General features: G+C 43.7%; 2 protein-coding genes across 5 annotated transcripts in view; both read left to right on the top strand.

Moving 5' to 3' along the window:
• Myo10A (unconventional myosin 10A) overlaps window positions 1–23,461 on the top strand; it is a 90,306-nt gene that overhangs the window by 2,778 nt on the left and 64,067 nt on the right. For 2 of the 4 annotated variants that reach the window (XM_031981591.2, XM_031981600.2), the window contains exons 2-3: window positions 8,555–8,656; window positions 17,358–17,468. In XM_031981591.2, coding sequence (XP_031837451.1) covers window positions 8,636–8,656; window positions 17,358–17,468 — 132 coding nt within the window. In that variant the 5' untranslated portion in view covers window positions 8,555–8,635. Of the gene's footprint in view, window positions 1–8,554; window positions 8,657–17,357; window positions 17,469–22,956; window positions 23,053–23,461 lie in introns of those variants that run through there. The other 2 variants (XM_031981610.2, XM_076373773.1) reach the window with 2 other exon arrangements.
• Window positions 14,591–16,645, top strand: LOC143175272 (uncharacterized). The gene is made up of 2 exons (XM_076373692.1): window positions 14,591–16,495; window positions 16,580–16,645. Exons 1-2 carry the CDS (start codon window positions 14,591–14,593, stop codon window positions 16,643–16,645), a joined length of 1,971 nt encoding a protein of 656 aa, XP_076229807.1.

The following is a 23,461-nucleotide window of genomic DNA, read 5'->3' on the forward strand; positions in this document are numbered from 1 at the left end:
TTCCCAAGCGAAACGCACAAAGTATTATTTAAGCAGCCGGTTACGAAACGTTCGTTCATTAAATCCCGAGGTTTCATCCAGTTTTTAATGAAACGTTCTCGCTGCTAGACGCGTTCGATCTAGATGCCCGATTAGGCGAAAGTATTCAAGGACAGTGAATCGTGTGACCTCCCGGCGTCGCCGGAGAAAGAGATGTTGTCCCGTTATTAACGTTCATTCATGTCACGCAGAACGATCGGGACACGCTAGCAGGTTATTAGCGACCGAGTATTTAATGAATCATTAGACGCTGCAACGATATAACTGAATATTTAGGGAGAAGTCTATACACGTCTCCTAGACGTATCCGAGACATTCGAATAATTTCTAAAAATATACCCGCCTGTGATCGCCGGTAACGGTTCTTAAGCGATTCACCGGGAAACTTGAATGTCACTTTAATGGAAACGTTTCAAGATTCATCGGCTGCGCGGTGTCATAATTTATTCCGTAATCGTACAAAATTGGGAATCACTGGATTCCATCGGCTGAATTCTTTGCGTGTCGCTGCGGTGTAAGATACAACGAATGATAATTAAAATTATCATGTCAATTCTAATTCTACAACGGAAACCGATTAAATCGATCGATGTTCTATTCAAATCTAATTTGAAATTAAATAAAGATGTTCCACTTTTAAATCTGAGCACCCAATGAATTTCATTTTAATTGAAACGAAACCATTCTAACAAGGTTTCCTGCACAGTGAGATCATTTCGATCGACTCATTAGCAAAGGAATTTCCTGCCGCCGAGATTCATATATTCTTGACCCCCCGCGATCGCGAAGTTTACGTAAATGGTGAAACCAATGGAAACCAGGTTCGGCGATTATTAATTCGAACATTTCGGAATGTTTGTTACTGTCAGAAACGTGTCACGCAACGGTCTTGATAACCGTGTTGCTGATTATCGCGCGGAATTTTATTGCTCATTGTAGTGCCGCGCGGTTAATCACCCTTCCTGTTGACCGCTTGTCGCCTTTTGATACTTTCAATCTGCGATAAGAAAGTCCGCTTCCTGGTAGCACTTTCATAGTGAATTTCAACTTCGTTCCGTGCCAATGCAACCGAACTTTCGTCGGATTCCATGGAAACGGTACTCTAATTAGCGGAAACGATAAGTATTTGCTAAATTTCGGGATCGTCCGCTAAATTTCATCCGGTTGAAAACGGTGCTTCGATAGGAAACATCTCGATGCTTGATTTAATTGCAATTTAATTGAAAGATGAACCTTCGGCGAGAATCATTACGTTGCATGAAAAATATTTAACGATCGAATGAAACGTATTTATCGAAAGGTATTAAATGCTCAGTATTATTTCATAACCTCAAAGTTGGCTTCATTAATAGGCGGTTTAATAGATTTATTTGTAGTTTCGTGAGTTATGTGTGTCAAATGATATCACTCTAAACGTCTAGAAAGTCCGAAAAGCTAAACGTAATTAATTTGATTAAAAGAAAATTATGAAACTCGCTCGGAGCGATCGTAATCTCGTTACAAGCGCACCCAAACAAGCGAGGCATTGAAATCCCCAGAAATCCGCTTCGTGGGAACGCATTTCTGTTCTCGTCGGTGTCCTTAATTATTCAGAAGAAATTAAGAACGATACATTTACTCGATAGTTAAGAGCGGTGCGCGCAAACGCGATTAATCTTTCGCGTGTCTCTTATTTCGATAAAAGAGAGGGCGATTATGAATTACATAAGATCCTTGTATCACTGTAGCCGAGTAGCTGCTTTCTCTGTTTGACCTCGATACTTGCCCGACGAAACCTCGATTCTCCTCGATGTTAGATTCGGCTGGGTTGCGTGTAACACGAGAAAAAAATCCCGCGCCCGTTCGATCTGACATCATTACCTGTGATGTCAGATTCCGTCTCGTCTCGTCCTGCAGCGTCTGACGCTCCTCGCCGGACTTGTTCCTCAAATTGCTACATCAGTTCTTTAATCATTCTTTCGGGGTTTACTTAATTATTTCCATAATGTCCGGGAAGATTATACTCTGCCCTCTTTTGCTCTTCTTGCGTGTAAATCGTGTGCACACGGAATACTCTACAAATCTGAACGAAAATAAGATAATTATGGGATAAGTTATCGGTTAAGACATTAAATCGATGTATCAAGATAATCATTAGTTGTATCAATAAATAATTTAGTACTCTTTTTCGGAAAATAATAAGAATACCATTTCAATCAAATTTATCCTGAATTTTCACTATCTTCCGCCGTGTTGAAAGCAGTAAAGTATTCTAAACTGTTTTACACATACTCCGAGTATATTATGTCGTAATTTCATTAAAGAAAATAATTCTTTCGAATGTTATTTTAACTGAACAGTAACAACGAAACGACGACGATTTCCAATGGCGAGATATTCCTTTGTTCAACAGGAATTCCTTCCGACTTCCGTTTTCTGCGGGCGTACAATATTTATCGTGCTCGTTAGAGAAAGTATCTAAATCATAGCTCCGTAAAAGGAACTGCGTGTCATCGGGACTATGCAGATTTACCGGGGGAATCGTTTTCTGACAGGGCAAGAGGGGAACGACTGACACACACCGGAACAATGTTCTAACGAACCCGTGTACCGCTTTTTCCTTCCCTCCGTTTTGTTTTCGTTCCACCGTTCCTCTCGTTCCGGCGCGGCGTTCAACTTTTGCGACGCGCAATTTGTCTTCCTGAACGATTCGACAGGAGGGGGCAAATTATCCATTTGAACGAAATGGAAGGCAATTTATCCGCTGCCCTGAAAACTTATTTCACCGTATCGTACCGGCGACGACGATTTGTCGCTGTAATTTCGTATCATTTTCTAGGACGTGCGTTGCGTCGCGCAGTACGGTCGCCTGCGGACAAAACCCCGAAATTCGGCCATTCCCATGACAAAAACTGAAGGTTAATGTATTGCCAAGTAGTACCCGTTATACAAAATGATTTTCATTTCAAAAATCAAAGTTTTGTGCAAATAAATTCCGTTTCTATATTTATATAACGTTGGAATTGATGCACAAAGTACCTATTGTCATTGAAAATACTTCGTGATGTCTCCATAATGTAAAAAAAAATATAATCACCATATGCTTAGAGTTATACCTTACAATTTCTGTCTGAGGTATCGTTTTCTATCACTCGTACTTTTCAAGTTACTGAGTTCTCTTCAGACAATGGACGTTTGGCTGCACTGTGCGTCGGTTCGTTTTAACCCCTTAGGTCCCAAATAAAAACTTGTCATTTTAAAAATAGGGGTGCAAACAGGTGTTGACAAGTCCACTGGCTCGCATTTTATTAATATCGAAATATGTAGTTTGAAGGTGATGCCACCGGGAACTAAAGGCCACGCGGGTTCCTCGGAAAAATATTTTCCCTCCCGTAATTTGTAATCGATTTTATGTCCACCAGGATCGCGCGTAATTTTAATTGCGCAGGTATGTAGAACGCCATTTCCCGTGGCTTCCAGAGATTAACCCTCGCGGTTCGTTCATAAAATATTTCCGTCTACGCTTCTTTCCGTCCGATCGTATTAAAATTTAAATCATATTATCGCCGGATTATCGTGCGTAATTACATAGGAATATATAAAAATCACTGCGAAACTTATTAATGAACGGCTGCGAGACAAATAAACTCGGAAGGCTATTAATATTCATTCGTTTTCGTTTTTTTTAATTTAGTATTACGTTCTGTTTGCTTGTATTCCGTTGCATTATTTTATTCCGCGTCTACGGTGGACATGGTGGACAATCGGTTATTTAGAGTATGGACAGTAACGACAATTGTCATGCTCCACATAGGCCAGTAAGTTGGTTTTTTACGCGTCTCAATATAAATCAGCAGATCCGATGGAACCGATCACTTCTCGCGGAATCGCCAATAAATTTTCTTGTCCCTTGGCCCGTTCTCCGCTTCAGTTTCTTATAAAATATTTATGACGACTCGAATTACTATAATTTCTTCAATTATTTGTAATTCAGACCTTTATACATCGAGAGGAAATATTATATTCTTTATCGAATAAAGTAATAAATGTGCAACTTTCAAGAGGCATGAAGTCGAAGAACCAGGTGATCGTTTAAGTACACCGATTTACTGTGCACTTAACCGCGCAAGATTTCATTTAAACTTCCCACAATATTGCACGAATAAAAGTTTCTTCGAGGATATTCTATTGGTTCTTACAGTGAAAATATTATTCGTCATTTTTCCTCGGGCACAGCGGAAAGCAACAGCATACCACGTTCGTACAGCGAATGCTCGTTCCAAATTATTCGGATTCCTATTCAAATAGATGCTAATAAATTATTCCGATAAATAGACAGAACAATTTTCTACCAGTAACTACTCGTATTATCTAGAGAAAATTCTTCGTTAAAGCGAATTCAATCGACCGATCCTCGAATATTCTAATTACGTTCAATTTCAGTATTCCTAATAAAATTAACATATTAAGCAGTTCAATTCGAAAATCACTTCTCACAGTGAACCCACTGCAGATGAAGACTGTTTAAAATGTACAAAATCTTCTGATTCTGCCAAATTAGATATTGCAAGCTTAAATAACAGAGACACAAATCTTACTGCACGAGTAGTTAAATAATCTACGTACAACTTAGTATTCCAAACATTCGTTTCATCTCGAAATATCAATTCGCCTTCAAAGGATTAACCCTTTGCACTCGAGAGATGACTCACAGTCACCGCTTGATTTGAAATAGTAAACTTATAAGGTCATATATAATATTAAGCTTTGTATAATGCATTGATATGTGAAATATTGGTATAAAACAGCTTTGTTTCCCGATTTGATGAATGTCTATATTTCACCGGAAAACGTTGAATATTTCTAATGGGAAATTTTCGAGTTCAAAGGGTTGATACTCTTGAGCCATGAATAACCGCGAAATAATAGAACTGAGACCGACATTTTGACGAGGTCGGTAGTTTCAGCGTAAAATATCTACCTGAATGATAAATCGAATTTCTCTCTCGTCTAGTCGAACGTTTCACATCGCTCGACCTCTAGCAACAATCTCTCATTGTCTCCCTCGGAAAGCGCAGCCGCGGCCGTTCTCTTTTTCAAACGTTCGACTGATCGACGGTGATTCACGCAGCTTCCAGCGCGGCGGCTGGATCGTGGTAGTACGCACGCCCGCGAGGATCGATCACGCGGACAGATCCTCGAGTAAAAGTATCGGCCGGCGTCCTTCTGCGGTGCTCACCGTGGAATGCGTATTTCGCAATCTTATGCTAATTTGGTTAGTCACCCTCGGGTAAGTCGGTTGCGCTCAACACACGCGCGACGCCGGTTTCACCGTGCCGGAATAGAAGAGGCGTGTACGGCTTCGGAACGGGGCGAACGGGGAACAATGGCGACGGCAATTTGGCCTTTCTACACCATCGATTGTTCCCCTGTTGTCCTTTCGCGAGGCGACTTGTCCTTAAACGCGTCCCATTGACTGCGAGGATTGTCGCGCGATCCTTTTATTCTCGCGTCGGAACGTTTATGACCTTAAGTTTCTTTCAATTGGTCTCGTATACGTTCCTTTGTTGGAACATCGGCGCAAACAGCCTCGGTGAACCACGCTGTCGGTAGAGGCTTTTCAATATATGTATTTTCCCCTTTGAATATCTCGAACAGCGATGCAGTCGACAGTATTAGTTGCAGTATAGATAAGAAACAAAAGGAATTAGTTGAACAGTAGATATACTTGTATCAGATATTCTATGAAATATTCATATAACCTCGATCAGTCGATCACTCCATTCACCTCCACAAATTCTTCATTCACAGATGACGAATCTCTCATTCATAAACGAAGCCCTTCGTTAATAAATGAGCGAGCGTTACGAAAGACTCTCGACTTATTCAATCGAATGCTTTCCGCCGCGGTTAATACATAATGCTCGCGTGGAGTTCGACTGATACCGATCGCCCGCGGCGTTTCGAAAATACAGGAAGTGTCGTAAAGCGTTCTGCGATCTCTGCGCGGGGGGAACACCGCGAAAATCGGGGGATCGCGTGATTCACTTTGGAAAACGCGCCGGAAGACCGATCGGGGAAGAAGAAAATGGTGAAAAAAAAAGTGGAAAATGGTTGGCGGTTTTCTCGACGGGTTTGGAAAGCGATCGGCCATTGAAATCGACTGGTTCGCGTTCCTGGGATACCGGAACTGTCGCAAGAAGCGATCCCCGCGGCAGGATGGAGGAACGGCGACCGTTTCTCTCTCCGCGACGCCGATCGCGAACGATCCGCCGACGTTTCAGCCCGCTCGTTATTCTCGGAGAGAAAGTGGGAGAAATGTTTAACCCGTGATGCGTAAAATTTTTATACGCTCCCGGAATATTCTGCCGCTCGCGTTTCGCGAGGATTCGGTAACCTCGTATTTCATGATTCCGATCCCACGGAGACCGATTCCTCGACTTCCGTTTCTTCTTCTCGCGATACTCGAGGCTGTATATAGTAAATTAACCCCTTGACCTATGACTTCTTTCTCAACTCTGATCGATACGGCTATTTTGTCATTAATAATTTATTGGAAAAAGAGAAAAATTCTAAGCATACGTTATGCCTATATTTCCTTTTAAATATAATAGTTGATTACAGAGAATATTTGCTTTGAATTCGAATGGACTGAGTAATATATATTTGTTGAATCATGTTGAAAATCTTCACGAGTCTCACTCGTTGTAGGACAAGGGGTTAACAGATATTCATCTATGTTTTTCTATCGATACTTATATAGTTGGTTTGATTTGAGTCTATCTTTAATTCATTCGCTTTGTAGGACATTGGAATATATAGAATATAAAATTGATTGTTAACCCTTTGCACTCGAGAGGTGACTCTCAGTCACCACTTGATTCGATACAACAAAACTATAAAGTTGAATATTCAATATTTCAAATTAAACTTCGCATTGTTACGTGAAATATTGAAGTAAAACACCTTTGTTGCTTAATTTATCTATGAATTATCGTTAAATTAGTTTCAAACAATATCATCTATACCTCGCCAGAAAGTGTTGAATATTTCAACGAAAAACTTTCGAGTGCAAAGGGTTAATGATCGATGAGTGATTCGAAGCTGCGATTGTCTTTGAAACTTACAAATTTCGATCGAGTTATTCAATATGCCTAGGTAACTCTATCGGAAGAGTTTACGTCACAATCGTCATATAAAGAAGTCTTCCGCAGAGACAGTAGAAATAGTGAATATTTCCAACTGATCTATTTTTAATTCGTACAACAGCAATCGTCGGTTCCCGACAATTCGCTCGAAAGCCATAAAAGACGGTCGCACGAAGCCGATTACGACCGGCCGAGTCGGCGATCACGAACTTCGCAAGCTTCGTGATCGGAAAGGCTGAGTCGCTCGCCGGAAGTAACGTGCAGCGTCTGATTATCATTCAGCTTCCGGTATCAACGTAACCCGCACGTTGGAGGAACGCCTCATAAAGCGGGGCCCGAATGTGGGACCGTCTCGCGGGGAACCTGAATTTCGCGCACGCGGTATGAAAAATCGATTTTGCACAGCTGTTGCGTCCCCTGATTTCGAGACGTGACGGAACTGCAGAAAGAGACGGGCGACGTGTTTACCGTCGATGCGAATTGACGCGGTCCGTCGTGGTCAAGGCTAGCCGGCCTTGAGGCGGATTCGAGCATCCGGAATGCGGATTTTTGAATTCGGCAGTCCCGTGGGCGAGACACACCTGCGTCGACTGCCTATCTTCGATTCCTCTCTCGCTTCGTTTTTATTTTGACGCGCACTTTGACTTCACTCAGACTAAAATAACTGAGAATGAGTATTGTACTATTGAAATGCGCGAAATACAATTTTGAGTATTTGGATAATTGAAAAATATAGATTCGAATATTCAAGTATTTGAATAATACTGTTTAGTATTGAAATGTGTTCAACCGTTTGGATGCTAAATTTTTGTGGATATTTACCAAAAATGCGGAAGTAATTAAGTGTGTATGCAAAAAAATTAAGTACTTATCTAATGAGATAACAAATATTGTGTTATTATAAAAAATATGAAAAAATAACATTTATTTAAGTAAATTTACTTCGATTTACTTCTTCAAGAACATAATAAGAAAATTATAATTGGTACTGATAAACAGAAGCGCCTCCGCGCTCTCAATTTTGGCACAACACAAGAAGAACACTATAGCGCTCCTCAGCACTCAAACGGTTAAATAAGAAATATTAGGGAACGTTTCATAATTGATTTTATAATGAACTGCTCCCGAATTTGGAAGGTTAATCGTATAGGCAGTAATTAAATTGAGATTTCGCTCGATTCGCTGAGCACCGATGACAAGTTCCTCCGTTGCAGCTGGTATTTACTTAATTCCAGGCAATTATTTCAAATGAATGCAGTCTCGGGTGCAGTGTAAATGAATACAGTGGCCTAGTTATTCCACATTAGCTTCAACTGAATTTGATCTCGTTTTTCGTGCGCTGTTCCGCGTGTTTCACGAAGTTAACGATGGATTGTATTCTTTCGCAGGAAGCGGACAACAACAATCTGGCCAGCCCGCGCAAAATGAGGGTAGCCCGTTCCCTTCGACGGTTCTAACACTGTGTCAAGATGTACTCTGAGTGGCAAAAGGTGAGTCGCCCGTTCCGTTTTTCCCCGCGAAGCATTTCTTCAATTTCTCGCGCTCAAATGTCACATTGCTGCAGAACCGCCGCATAACTTTCTCCCGGGTAATAGCGTTCGGAAAATTAATCATTAACTGTTTCGTCATAGACCAGCTCTATCTGTCTCGCGAAATAAATTGCCTGCGTTTATCGTTGAATTGCGCAAGAATGATAGGGGACAATTTACTTACATTACTTTTGCAAATACAACTCCCCGCGGAATGCATAAAAAACACTATAATAACGTAATCAATATTAATTCCACTACCTCGTCCTATCGTTCCATTAACCTTCTCGACACTATACACGAATCAACCATAGAATCATTATCAATTATAAAAAAATCTAGATCACTCACATTGTAAAAGCAAAATAGTATTATTTACTTATTTCACTGATACAGAAATTTCCTATTCTTCAATCCTTCGCGGAATGCCGACATTTCGAGATGAAATGTCCGTATTTAGAAGACCGAGTCGCAAACAAATGATGTAATTACTCGAACAGCAAGAAATCAGCTTTCCTTTCTGTCTACGGTTTGAGCAATTGACGTATAATTTAACTCCACCGAAGCTTTTCTATATTTCAAACGATCCGCGGAGAGTTAATATTTATTTCCCTATACTTAAATGATTCTCGAACATCATAGATGTGCTGATGGTTCGCGGGTCGTTATTCATCATAATCATCGTTCACAATGGAGTATCCCGTGTAGGACGGTGTCGACACGTTCCGCGAAAAGCGCGGTTTTAATTGTTACTGTAAAACAATCGGTTACTCACGGGTCATTGCGTCGTTGCACAATGTTTACGTGGTCAGGATCGCAGCCGCGGATGGTTGCGTGGTCGGAGTCAATGATCTGTGCACACGCAATTGCGTTGTCGTACGGGGCCTATACACCGAGCCGACCAGCCACTTTCGAATGCCTCTGCGCTTCGCGCCGTTTCGTCCGGCGTCGCACTCCGTCTGCGCCCGCGAGCACGCAGCCCGCTTACTATTTTCGTTTCTCGCCTCGTTGCCCCAGCGATCGCTGGAAAAAGTAGAAAAAACTATTGCGTAAAAGTGAAGACAACTTCTGCGCCGCGGAGCCCGTCCGAACGCGCGATGCTTCTCGATGTAACGGGCAGGATGTTTCGATAGCGCTGAAGACAGCGGCGTTTTATATCCTGCAATAAATACCCGGGGAAACATCGATTTTCCCGTTTTTATTGGTTACCGTTGGATTCCTTATGGAAATTCGCGTCTTTACGATCGCGTATGAAGAAGTTAAAGCGCAACGGGATTCTTTTCCCTGCGCCGGTGCTTTTCAGGAACTTCGGTTTCAATTGCAGGAGCATTCGCAGACTGTTTACAGGATTATATTAATTGTATTACGCGGTGAATATGTCTCCCTTGCGGTGGTACCGGGAATATTAACGAGTCAGTTAACGGATCCAATAATTCCCACGGAATGAAGTGAACATTGTGATTGAGACGTTATTCAGCGTGGAAAGTGTTCAGGGTGGTTTCCATCGTGTTTTCGAAATTACCCCGGCGAAGATGAGATTAACGAGTGACATTGAACGCGATTCTAGCTTTGAAAGTGCACTTTCGAATATGTTTCTTAACAAACGGGGGTTAAGCGTTTAATGAACAGTCGCGTGTGACCTATTCGCTCGTGTGAACTTGCGATTGAACACAATGGTTCTACCGAGGAAAAATGGAAAAGGTGTTCGTAGAGTCAGCGTGTCTTCGATCAATTAAAAATGAAACGTTTCAGACGCCTTTTCGGATGTTTAATGAACATTTTATTTCGCGAACCTGGAATGTATAATTGCAACTGTTTTGTAATCCTCGATAGCCCGTACCATTTTCAATGATCACAAAAGGAACTGTGGCGCATTAATTATCGAAGCTGGAACGACGCGCGTTACATTACTTCAATCTCCCATAATGCCGGTTACGCTGCTCGACGACGATGTCTTCCTCAATTATTCGCGGGCTCATTACCCGTGATTGGACCCGTGTAATACTGACTCCGGTAAAAGTGAGAACGCGGATAAGTCTGCCCGAGCGCCTGGCGCAGCGGCGGCGAATAATTTCTTACTCGGAAAACACGGATCCACAGAAGCCGAAAAAAACAGAATTATTATTTCCTTCGTGTCTCATTAGTCTCTTTCATCGCGTCGATGCTCGCCGACTTTCTACTAATTTCATTTCTGTTTTCTTATAAGCTTCCACGGCCACGACAACGTTACAAGCTTTCAGATGTACACGCTAGAAGTCCTTGGAACCGTTAATTGCCCAGATGATCGTAGTAAAAATAATTAGATGCTTCGACTGTGGCATTTTTATTAGAACCGTTTTCAAGGATTGCAGGGAGCACTAAACAGACTGTGAAATTTAAGCTGTTACTAATTCAAATATCTAATAGCGTTAAAAGTATCAAAGTTTAGGATCGACGGAGTTTCTGGATTGTTAACTCTTCTAAACACCCACGAACCATTTCAGAAATGTCCACTAACCAAACTCAACGAAAACAAGTAAGGAACCCTTGTCAACATCCACGAAAGAATGCAAACGATCGTCAAACGAATGAACCGAATCATTTGAAAGCTATGCGATCGTTTAAAGTGACAGAGTTCCTTCGGTTGTCGCGGTTCCTAAAAATTTCCCGTGACACGCCGCGAACGTCTGCCATCAGGAACCATTTCCCAACAATAAATCCCCCGGTACTCATACCGCAGCGCGCGGTTCGAACGGTTCCGCGAACACAATCGGTTTTTACCATCGACAGGCCCCGTCCGTTTCTGCAACTCGCCACGGTGGCTAGTTAGAGAATCGCTTCCCGTTCGCCACAGCCGCGGCCGCAGGCCTATATCGAGCCCAGCTCCACGTAGGCGTACTCGTATTTAGCGCGTAATTTATATAAGAAGAGAGGCACGCTTGGTTCCACCCCAAAGCACTTCGATCCACTGGCGCCAGCACCTATTCTTCTAGCATTTTCCACCGGGAAAGCACGGAACACATTCACCTGTCCGAACCCATCTCGACATTCGACCAGATCGAGCGAGCAGACCCGAACGGACCTGAACCGTTCCGGGGAAAGACAGGCCCGAAGGGTTTATTTAAATACAGTCATAAGACCGAACAGCGTGGCAATTAGCATCGCGAGGCGGCGTAATTATAAAACCAGCGTACGCCACTGTGCACACGCAGCAATTGTTGCGGAGAAGAGGCGTATAACTTCCAGTGTAGCATCGAACAGCTTCGCGTCCGGATCGCGGCAGCCGATTCCTCCAGCGCGGACGCCATTTTGTCGGTCAGCCGCCCGGGGCCACCGAAAAATCTCCTCGCGTCTCGTTCCGCGAGCGATCCGAGCCACGTTTTCACCCCGAACCGCGCGGACACGGTCCCGGTATCGTCCGCTTCCGGCTGACCCCGTTTCGCCGATCGGTTTTCGCGAACGACTGGCATGGCGGAAAACGCTGCACGGCGCCGACGGTTTTTCGACGCGAGCGCGACGTTCAACGCTCGTGTATAGAATATTTCCGCGGTCGTCGTTCGTCGTGGGCATCCTCTACGGGCGACTGTATGTGAAACTAGCTTGTGAAACGAGTCGAAGGACAGCGAGATCGGTGGACGCAGCGACGTGGAGAAAGAGAGGAGTGTCATAGGCGTTCAACAACTGACGGAGGATACTTTGTGGACGTCGGTTCCGAGGGATCCGCGTGTTCTATTGGTTCCCGTAGATCTCGTTCGTCGAGTGGACTCGATCGAGGAAGATGGAGGACGGATACGTGTGACGGAAGTGTCGGCGATTTAAATCGGGAAGGAACGGGATCTTAGGCGGCCGCCGCGCGGTTCGAGGCTCGCGCTCGTATTCCCGAAACGTCGCGTCTCGGAAGACCGTTAACGAATTCAACGCGGGCAACACGAATTTTTCGAGACTGGTGACCCAATGTGCTCGATAGTAGACCGTGTCTCGACGACCTCCTAACTTCTTTAAAGACGGGCTTAAAATGCGCGACGACGCCGCGCAGGCCCGATTGTCTCGAATCTTGACCGATCGTGATCGGTGTGTTGAGCGGGATTCGCTACTGGACGCGTTCCTGTTGCTCGGGATCGTTGTTATTATTGTTATTATACTGTCCTTGTTGCTGGATGCCCGTTAAAACAGGATTCACGCGAAAGATCGCTTTATGGAGGGCACAGTGCATCGATGGGCTGTCTTAAAGTTTCATGAGATACTAAATGCGAGTTTAAAGTTGAATCGATAAGTCGAAGCAACGAGTCGTTCATTTCGATAGGAATCTTACAAGAAAACTTCAGTCTGTTCTTTAGCAACGAAGTATTCGAGAAGATATCGTTGACATGCTAATTAACGAATTGAATACATAGCGATCGCCAGGATCGGTCGCTACGTAACGAAAGACCGTGATCACTGTGACGCGGCTAGTGTGGAATGAAAGTAGGGGTCACTGACACCTGGATTCGATTAGGAGACATCTTTTCTCATCCTCGGAGACAGACTTTACGAGCCGGGTCATGTTTGCAGAAGCTTTCTGCAAATAGAAAGAATAGGGAACGAAAGTCCCATCCGCGTTAACCTTGAACCCCGTGGCATCTCTCCGCGGCCAGCACGATGGAGGAAGAATTATAACGAGGAAGCTGAATCGTCGACTTAAGGATTCTCACCGAGGCACGGAAATAATTCGAAACGATGCGGCTAGCGATGCGCGCGATTCAATTGATGCTATCGGAGCTGCGAAATATTAAATCGAAGAATTTTTCAATGAATAAATGAAACTGTCAATTTAATGAAACCAATGAACACAAAGCCTAAAGAAACCTTTCTTCCTGAAGCTGTAAAGCCAAGTATCCGCTGGGAAATAAGGAAATCTGCATTCGAAACGTACGCCTGTATTAACGATTCGCGGAAGATCAATATCTTATTTAGAGTTAAAAAAAAAAGCTAATCTGGATTTAGAAGAAAGAAGGAATTAAACGTTGAGTCTAGGGGTTGAGGAAGTATCACGAAGGCGGTAAATAAAACGTGCTGCTCGAAACCGCGGCTAATTATGCAAGATCTTCCAGCGGATCATATTACCCGTAGATTAGCGGCGAGCGAGGTCTAACGTTCGATAATATCCGGTCAGGCGAGAAACTGGTGTCCAGCCGGACCCGTACCCTTCGGGGGCTGATAACAATGTCAGGTTCACGCGGACACGTTGCGGCGGGCTGGTGTTAATTGGTGTTAAACGAGACCAGCGCGGCGCGGCGTGTCGCGCGCTGGAAACCGCCCGGCAGCCTTGTCCCCGCGCAAAGATTACGTGCTTCGTGGTCTGTTCGTGATTTAATTGACGTTCCCGTTAGCGCGGCCTTTGAAAATGTCTTCGACAGTGCATTCCGGCCCGCGGAACGTCTAAACATGACTTCGTGTACGCCGTGTCCGGCAAACATCGAACGGTCTGCTAATTGCTACCGGTTTCGGTGACGGAAAGTGGTCGATCCGCCGGCGCGGAAACCGTCTTCGCGCTGCTTCGGGGAACTCTCGTTTTCCGAGAACAGTTGTCGACGTGGATTGCGATAAATACTTCGCGTTGTGAAAAGTAGGAAATCGAGACGACGATTTTCGCTATCGGGATTGAGCTATGTTAGCGATTACGGAAGGGAACGATGAGAATTAAGGGATTGAACATACCAAAGTCGTTCTAGTAATGGAAAGCAAGAATAACACTTGAGAATTTTTATTATAATAACAAGATAATGTTAACGAGCAAGGAAAGCAACAATGAAGATTGAGCATTAACTTGATTAATTTGAAATCGAGGATCGGTCGAGCTAAGAAACGATGAGAAACGACAAGCGCATTAGCAGTCCCGGGTCACCAAGTTAAAATCATCCCCGGCGAGCCGTCACCATGGATCCCGCGCGCGCCGGGAAGCCGGAGCGCAGGTCTACGCGATCGTCGACCTCGAGGAATCGGTTTTCGTCACGAGACACGCGCTCGGAAGCTTTCTACGCCGGCGTGGAACCGTTATCCGTTCGACGCGCATTGCATAATTCCGCCGGCCCAGACCCAGATACAAATTCCGCTCCAAATTCCAGCGGATCGGCGGAACGCGCGAGGAGGCACCACGCTTCCGGCCGCGCCAGGGACCTGGACCCCAGGATCGAGCCTCGGGAAGCTAAACCGATCCACCAAGAGATCTTCTACACGGTCCCGCGGGACCTGGCGGTCTCCAAAAAAGAGATCCTAAGAAGATACACCAAAGAGAGAGAGGAAAAGGAGCTAAACTCGAAGCACTCGGAGGCCTCGCGTCACCATTGGAGGCGATCAACGGAGACGGACAGGGATCATCACGATAGACATCAGCAGGAACGACCTAGGACCCTACCTTCCATTGCTAAAAGGTCCCAGAAAGATCCAGGAAGGGTGGCACATGCTCCTCAAGCGTTCAGGAAAGTCTCGAGGCAAGACATTCTGCGCAGAAGAGCCAGCGTGGACGTAGCCGTCGGCGTGTCGCGTGGAAGGGGTCGGTTCGAGGAGAAGCTAGAAAGTTCAGAGGCGAAAGGTGGCACCTCTTCCAGTTTCTCGAAGAACGTGCCGCGGCCGAGGATAGCTAGGTGGGGCAGAGAGGATGAGAGAGAGTCCAGGTCGGTCTGCGATCTCCTGGCAGTCACCGGCAAGCTGCAGGACACCACCGGCGGCCTTGCGCCCAGACCGTCGACCTTGCCCAAGATAGTACACTCGTCGAGGGGGTCGAGACTCGAGGACTGGGCCAGCCCTAGGCTGGCCAAGGACGCGGTCAGAAAGGAGCCGCCTGTCTACGGGAGGATCCGCAGGAGGAAGACCTCTTTGCCTGCCAACACTGGGACACTTAGGGGATCCCATTCGTCTCTGAACACACTGTCCAGGTACTCCAGACCCGGCCACGTCAGGGAGCGAGCCGTGGACGTCGAGTTCAGGACGACTACCAGGCACCTTCGAGACCCTGTCCCGGACGCGCCGTACCACTCAGCGACGCTGCCTCTGGTTGACATGCGAAGCAGCCCTCAGCGGAATGCTCTCTACGCCAAAGTGTCTCGGAAGACGTCGAAGGGTGTTCAGAGATATGCTCACGAGGCTGATTCGAAAGATGGTGGTGACGGTAGGCACGAGGCTCGCCTAGACACGCAGAGAACCATGTCCAGGAAGAGGATCATCGACAACATGAAGGACGAAAACGCGTACGAAGACAGGAACAGTTACAGGACCGAGGACTCCGGCGAGATCCAGTCGGAGAGCCCGTCCTGCAGGAGCAAAGAGTTCAACGTGCGCGAGAGGGACTTGTGCGAGGTTGAAGGTGACAGGTGGAGGGATTGTGTTTTGCGCGGTTCGAACGTTGAGTGTAGGTCCGGCAACTGGACCAAGAGCAGAGAGACTAAGTACAGGTCCAAGTCGCAGGGGAGACTGATCGAGAATTACCGAGTCGGCCAGAGAGAGGCTGCCAATGTGGGCAGATTGTCGACTACCTTGCCGAGTTATGTGAAAAGCTCGAGAAAGTGTTCAACCGAGAAAGCACCGGGGGCCGAGTGTCACAGGAAATTGACTAAGGAAACTGGTATCTCGTCGAAGCAGAGCAAGGAGAGATCGAACTACGTGAAGAAGTCCGCGGCGAGCCACGTGAAAGCCTACAACGAGGCGAACAGCCGCTCGAATTCGCCCGTGACCACGTCGTCGATTTTTGGGTTCTGCACCGGGAAGAGGAAAGTTCAACCGGCGAGCACCGAAGCGAGGAAGGACGATAGCGCGCCGAGCTATCCGACATGGAACGTGAAAACGGTTAGCATGTCGGAGAGACGCGTTTCTTTTCAGGGAAATGTTCATTGAGTATCGTTCTTTGACCTGTGGGTTCGTTTGTTCTAGTTCATTTCTTTCAATGTTGACTGCGAGGGTACTAGGTTCCGAATGCCAATCGTGGAGAGCAGTTGAACTGGGAGTACTTTAAATAATTTGATTCTTTAACCCTTTGCACTCGAGAGGTGACTCTCAGTCACCACTTGATTTGACACAGTAAAACTATAGAATGTGATATTTAATGTTAAACTTTGTTCTCTTCGAATTAGTCTCAAAGAACATCGTCTTCGCCTCGTAAAGGAATGTTAAATATTTCTAGTGAGAAACATCCGAGTGCAAAGGGTTAAATAAATTGATAGAGTTTATTGGTAGTCTAATTAGATAAATCGAAGGGGAGGATAAGGAAAGTAAACGTAAACATCTGTATTAATTTACTGGTACGAACGTGTAACAGAAAAAGTTGAAAAACCTGAGAGATTCCTGAGTTGAAAAAGAGAAAACTGCATTTCGTGAGCTATGATACGAATCATTATGTTTTAAGAAACCAAAGACTTGTGTGCAACAGTTGTTGAAAGGTACTGGCTTCAACCTTGATAAATCGGATTTCTCTTTTAAAAAATATCTTAATCAGCCTTGCTCTGAATTATTGTAGCAAGCAACGTAAACTCTGACAATTAAGAGCGAGCTATTCTAAAACTAACGAACGAACCTTTATTCTCCGATTATACTTATCTGCGGAGTTTGAACAGTAAATTCTTTGGGAATTATCCGACTTAGGTACAGAGAATTTCTAAATCGATCGTGTATGTGTCTGATTAACTCTAATTGATTGTTTCCTCTTCTTCAGGGTGAATTGGTGTGGTTCGACCCAGGTGTCGGCCACGTGCTACCAGGTGAAGTTCTGGAGTACCACAGGGCTGCCAACGTCCTCTCCGTTCAAGCAGTGATCGCTGGCAAGGTATGAAGTTATCGATCTCCATTTGCATCCAATAAATGCGTGGAATCTGAATGAACATTCCCCAGCTCATTTACGAATGGAAAGAGGACGCTTGATCGCATAAATCGCCTGACACACAAACGACCGCATGCCATGATATTTCAACGGTCTGTTGCAACAAAATAATTTCATCATCGAAAAACAAATTTCATTCCATTCATTTCCACCTCGATATAACATTCAAATCTACACACTCGTGCCACGATGCAATATTAGTTACTCGAGCACAAAGAAATGCTAAGTACCATCGAAAACTTCTCTTCAAACATTAAACTACTTATAAGTCCCAATCGAAAACTTCATTAACGCTACCTTTAACCTTCACTTAAATTATTCTCCAAGTTCAAGAGTGTCAATTTCATGACCATTATATAAAGACTCAAAAGTTCAATCGAGTAAAAACGATGAACCTCAGAGAATATTAACTCTGCGGACGGATGTCGGCATTTCGGTGAGATGAAATGTTCAAATTTGGAAGACTAAGTCATCACAAATGATCTAATTAGTCGAACAGCAAGAGATCAGCATATACTTTAATTTTTCTCTATTAATTAAGCAACTGATATATAATTTAGCTTCATGTGTTGAAGATTTTGTATGTTTCGAAGAATCTTCGTCCGCAAAGAGTTAACTTAACCCTTTGCACTCCGTTGTCGCCGTTACAGCGACATTGTAAGATAAGTTTATAACTTCGTTTTCAGTCAAACATAACTTTAAAATGTACACGCGCTTTTATAACGACAAAGCAGGGTCTTAAATCTTTTACAGAGGCACGCTCGTAGCTGATAGTTCATATTAAAACTGATTCGGAGTTGCTGAAAGGTTATATCAAAAATTGCTCGGAGTGCACAGGGTTAAATTTAGAAAACGCATGTTTCGTCGCTAAAAATACCGCGAAGAATGTTTGTATACTTCAGAATGATAGAATATAAATCGACCGGCGTCCCGTCAAACAGCCGAACCATCGAGCCGCCTGTCAATCAAATAAATCGCGCGAAATCCGCGTGGTCGTCACCGTGCAGCGTCGCAGAAAACGAGTCGCCGACGACTCGGCCCGCTCGTTTTCCCCGCAGACTGAATAGGAATCGGATATTTACCGTTCTCCCCATAGACAGGCCAACAATGAAACTACACCGTACGTTATTATCTCGAAGGGATAGAGGGAGCCGGGATAAAAGTGTGTTAGGCATGGCGTGCTAGTCAACAATACGGGTCCACTTCGAGGCCAAGGAACAACCGGTTATTCTGCATTTCCTTAAGACGACGCTCGCTTCGGGCGGTCGGTCGACGTGTTCTAACTATGCTCTATTGATTTTTTGCCGTTGACAATTCGGCACGGACACAATGGGAAAAGAATGGGTTGTTTATGGTGGCGATCTGGGTCGCGACGCGAATGCCTCTGGAAAAACGTGATACGGGAGTTATGCGCGATTTCTTTTTATCGCGACTCCGCCGCGGGTCGTCGACCTCTTATGTAGATCGTTCGATTATCTCAGTAGCGGATTCGATAATTCCATCGTTGTTTCGATGGATTCGATTTTACTCTAATCGCCGTGCTCGTTTCATGCGCTGCTCGCTGAGGTGAACTTGTCCAAGCTGATTATTGTACGGATATGTGTATCATAGGATCTTGGCTTTTCTTGGGAAGGAGATGGCAAAGGTTATAGTTGTGATTGTAACTATTGTATACTATCGTAAAAGAAGATACTTTGAAATGAGATTATTGATTGCTTAGTTTTGATCAATTCTACAGCATTGATGCTTTCGGAAGATTTTAGAGTATCTATTTAATTAATCAGAACTACAAGAAAGGGTTATCATTTTATACCTTAAGAAAATCAAGTAGATGCTTATAAATTGAAACTTTCATTGATCAAAGTTTCTAAATTATAAAGCACATTTCGCTCGCATTGAATGTTAACAAAATTTCGAAGTAGAATCTATCATCTTCGTGCCTGGGTATCGAGATCGTCATTCAAAGTCTTCACTCTTCTTTTGCCATTACTCATACCCATTGGATCGTGTACACAATGGTTCGATAAATTCCGGGTTCAATGCGAAACGCCGATCGGTAACTCGCACGGAACCGTGTAGTATTCTAAATCCTAATCCGTGCCATAAGTTCCTTGAAGCTCGCACCGTGAACCCGTTACGAAAAAAGGAACGAACAGGCAAAGAAGGTTATAGTCCATCTACTACTCGCGGCTAGCGAGACGATAAAGTGGCAACAGAGGTCTCTCGCTGCATCTTTTGCTTACAATTTCGATTGGTTCAGTGGAATCCTACTGACTAATAGTAAATTACTAGTGAAAAGATGGAAGCTAACTAATTAGACATTCCTCAGTCCAGACCTCAAATCTAGACGTCAAATCCAGACGTCAAATCAAAGACGTCAAACTGATCTATTTATAGTTTCATTCAATTAAATACAATCATCCCGACGAACAGCAAATTTGTATAGAAAATGAGACGAGAAAAGATGAAAACTAGTGACAATTATACCCACATTCCTCAGTCGAGACGTCAAATGATATATGATCTATACTGTCAGTAGCTGACTTAACGTGTAACGCGATTAAACTGATGCAAGAGATCTTCGATCGATCGTTTTGTTTATAGTTTCACTTGTTTAAATCTAATCATCCCGACGCACAGTAAGATAGTATACAAAGTGAGACGAGAAAAGACGAAAACTAGCTACAATTAGACCCGCATTCCTCAGTCAAGACGTCAAATGATACATGATCTATACTCTCAGTAGTTGACTTAAGCGTTTTGTTTATAGTTTCACTTGTTTAAATCTAATCATCCCGACGAACAGTAAGATACTATATAAAATGAGACGAGGGAAGATGAAAACTAGCTGCAATTAGACCCGCATTCTTCGGTACAGTCATCGAATGATAGGCGAAGTGTAGCTACGGGTTTAGGGTATCATCTTGCGTTCCCGCGCGGATAAGTGTGTTAGAGGTGGAGCGTAACACGAGATTTCCATCGCGTGGCCACCTAACGGGGTAGTCAAATGCGTCTGGTCCCAGATAGAAAGTCGAATACCGCGCATACCCAGCGAAATACCGCGAAATACTTCCGCCACGCCGGGACCGCGGTACCTCGCGGAATTACTATGGCGGATCGATGTGTTGATCCCGGCGTGAAAGTGCATATCGAAAAGGGGCAAGCGCGCGACTGGCTACTTGCAACACCTTCCTGCACTTTCAAGCTCCAAGGACATCGTATTGGCAACAACACCGTGCCCACGGGTTTTTCGCGTTCGCGTCTTTCACTGCTGCCGTTCGTGGTACTCTTCTTCTGGTTTTCCAGTTCTTTGACTGTTCGTTTAGTGATTTGGTGATTATGGTTTCCCATGTGTCGAGAATTATCTTGTATCTACGAGGTTTTATTCTGTTCTACTTTACATACTTTTGTAATAACTAACGATGGAGTATACAGATGAAGTTTAAATAGAATCGGTACATAGTCAGGCAACAGCTTGCGATCGTTTGCCGAAATGTTTGAGAAATAGGATTTTGGATATTCTGTGAATTTTCATTCGCAGGTTAATTGAGGATAAGTAGATTCTATAGAAGTGTCTTTTGTTGTACAGAAACTAGGTTTATTTTTATTCATGAATTGGTATTATATAATATTCGAAACTATAGTGTCGTGTTTTGAATATTCGAAACTTGATAGGTAAATTGACTTCTCAGATCGTCTGTTGTCTATCATATCGTAGTACATCCGTTTCACTTGTAACATAATGAACAAAAGTTGTTTCACGATTGTCCGTTCATTGTTGAGAATACAGTTACACTGTTCATCGACTATCTACGTTCGTAACACATATTCGAATCGGGTTTCCTGCTGAAGGAAGATCCGATGAAGACATAAATGGAAAAAATAAAGGATATCAGCAAAAACAGTTGCAGCTTACGTATCACATGTAACGTAGGAATTCGTGTAACGCAGGATACATACTGAACGTGAAACATGGCTGAAGATTCTGCGGTTAGGGGAATTATCTTCGGCCTAACCGTTTCTGGTGAATTACGTTAATGGTAACTACAGAACGGGCATTAACTGTCAGCAATAATTAACTACACGTTATAAGCTCCCAGCATGAAAAGCACTTTATTAAATAATGCCTGGTTAACGGCTTCTACGTACAATCTTGTTAACGAGCAGTTCGAGTGTCATAAAAATTACTCGAATTACAAGTTACCATTTGTGTAAACTATCGGCGGTAGTAATTGCCCAATACTAAGTTCGAATTGTTTGTTCAGTTCGAAATACCAGTTTCACTGGAGCTTAGGAACATTGATTTTCCTTGTAATTAAAACGAACACCGAATATAAAGTACTGTAATACTCGAAGAATATTAAAACAGAGAATTAAAATAAATATCTATATCCTCCTGAATCAGTTATTATGTTAATTGCTCATTATATATTCTTTGAAAACTCGATTTGTAATATTGTATCGGTAGAACATTCGATTACTGGAAATTACAGACGAATACCATTCGAAATTTTAATCAAATATTAATTTCCAATCCTTATCAGTGAACTCAACGTGAATATCGATTATTTTCTGCAGTGGCAGCGCGTTATATTCGATTCCCCGATGCATCATCGTGCATCGATAGCGGTGTAACGTTTCATTGACGCGCCATTATAAACGTCGTCGCATTCGCAGGCGTTGAAATGCAAAAATCCGCTCCGTAATAATTACGTAACATCCTCGAGCACTTTCAATACGGTGATCCTCACACGAAATTCATTCGCTCGCGTACCGATCGCGTTCAACAAACTAAAAATACACAGAGGCAACACATAGTTGTACGTTGCGTAACCGTCGCGATCACATCGGTCAATCGTCTCCCGATTTTCATTTCGCGAAATTGTAGTTCATCGGCCGAGTAGAATTCTGTCTGGCTGAAAATATTTCGCTGAAAACCGGCGGAACATAAAATCTAGTCGACGGATTACGTAAAACGATGATTAGAAACGTAGGAAGTGATATAGAATCGGAGAATAACCATTGTGGAACCAAAATAATAGTTGGGAGTATTTCTTTCGGCGAAAATAGACGAGTTTCCAATTTTCCAAAGGATACCGCTATTTTCGGAACTGCTTCGAACTCTCGGGTTTCAGAGGAAACGAGAGAGACGAGTTAGCTTCGTCATTAAGCCTAGCCGGTGATAAACCGTTTTCATAAAACACCGGTCTCGTTGCGATAACGTAGATAGCCCCATTAGACATAATTTCCGAGCAGTTTAGCTTCGAGTTCCTCCCCGTATTTATTGCCATAAAAAAACGCCGGAGGAACAGGTTACATCTCGTATTTACAGGATTCCTGGAACCGGGAACGCGCGGGATTAGAAAATTGGTAATTTATCCGGAAAGGCTCCGACGCGAGAGGCCTAAACTTTTAGTTAGCAGCCGTCCTTAGTGAAAGGAAGCTCTTAATTAATTTCCAGCGTTCCCCGCGACGGTCTATTGAAAAACCTCTAACGGAATCGGTTTCTGTTTACTGCCGCGTCGATAGGGTAAGTCCCGGATAGTTGCAACACACTTTCATCGAGTTTTAAGCCTATTCAAATTAAACCTGCAACTTAATTAATTACGATTCCGTCTATAATTATCGATACTATGCACGATATAATATAAATCTCTTCGTTTGTATCATGAAACATCGCATGAAAACAAAGAAGATAATTCTAGGCACATTATAAATGATATAATCACCATTCTCAATGATACAAAGTTTCAACTCAAATTCACTCTTCGTTGTTTCAATTAGACACGATAATCAACTCCGGTTCATTTTGACAAGCAAACGTCGGAAACCATGACATTTCATTTTAAAATATAAAAAATTCAAATATTTGCCTCGTATATATTCAAATCTTTTAACTTCTTTCTCAAGTGACATTCTAAGAAAAAAGGTCAACTTTT

The sequence above is a fragment of the Nomia melanderi genome, chromosome 14 (assembly GCF_051020985.1).
Source record: "Nomia melanderi isolate GNS246 chromosome 14, iyNomMela1, whole genome shotgun sequence".
Taxonomy (NCBI): Eukaryota; Metazoa; Arthropoda; class Insecta; order Hymenoptera; family Halictidae; genus Nomia; species Nomia melanderi.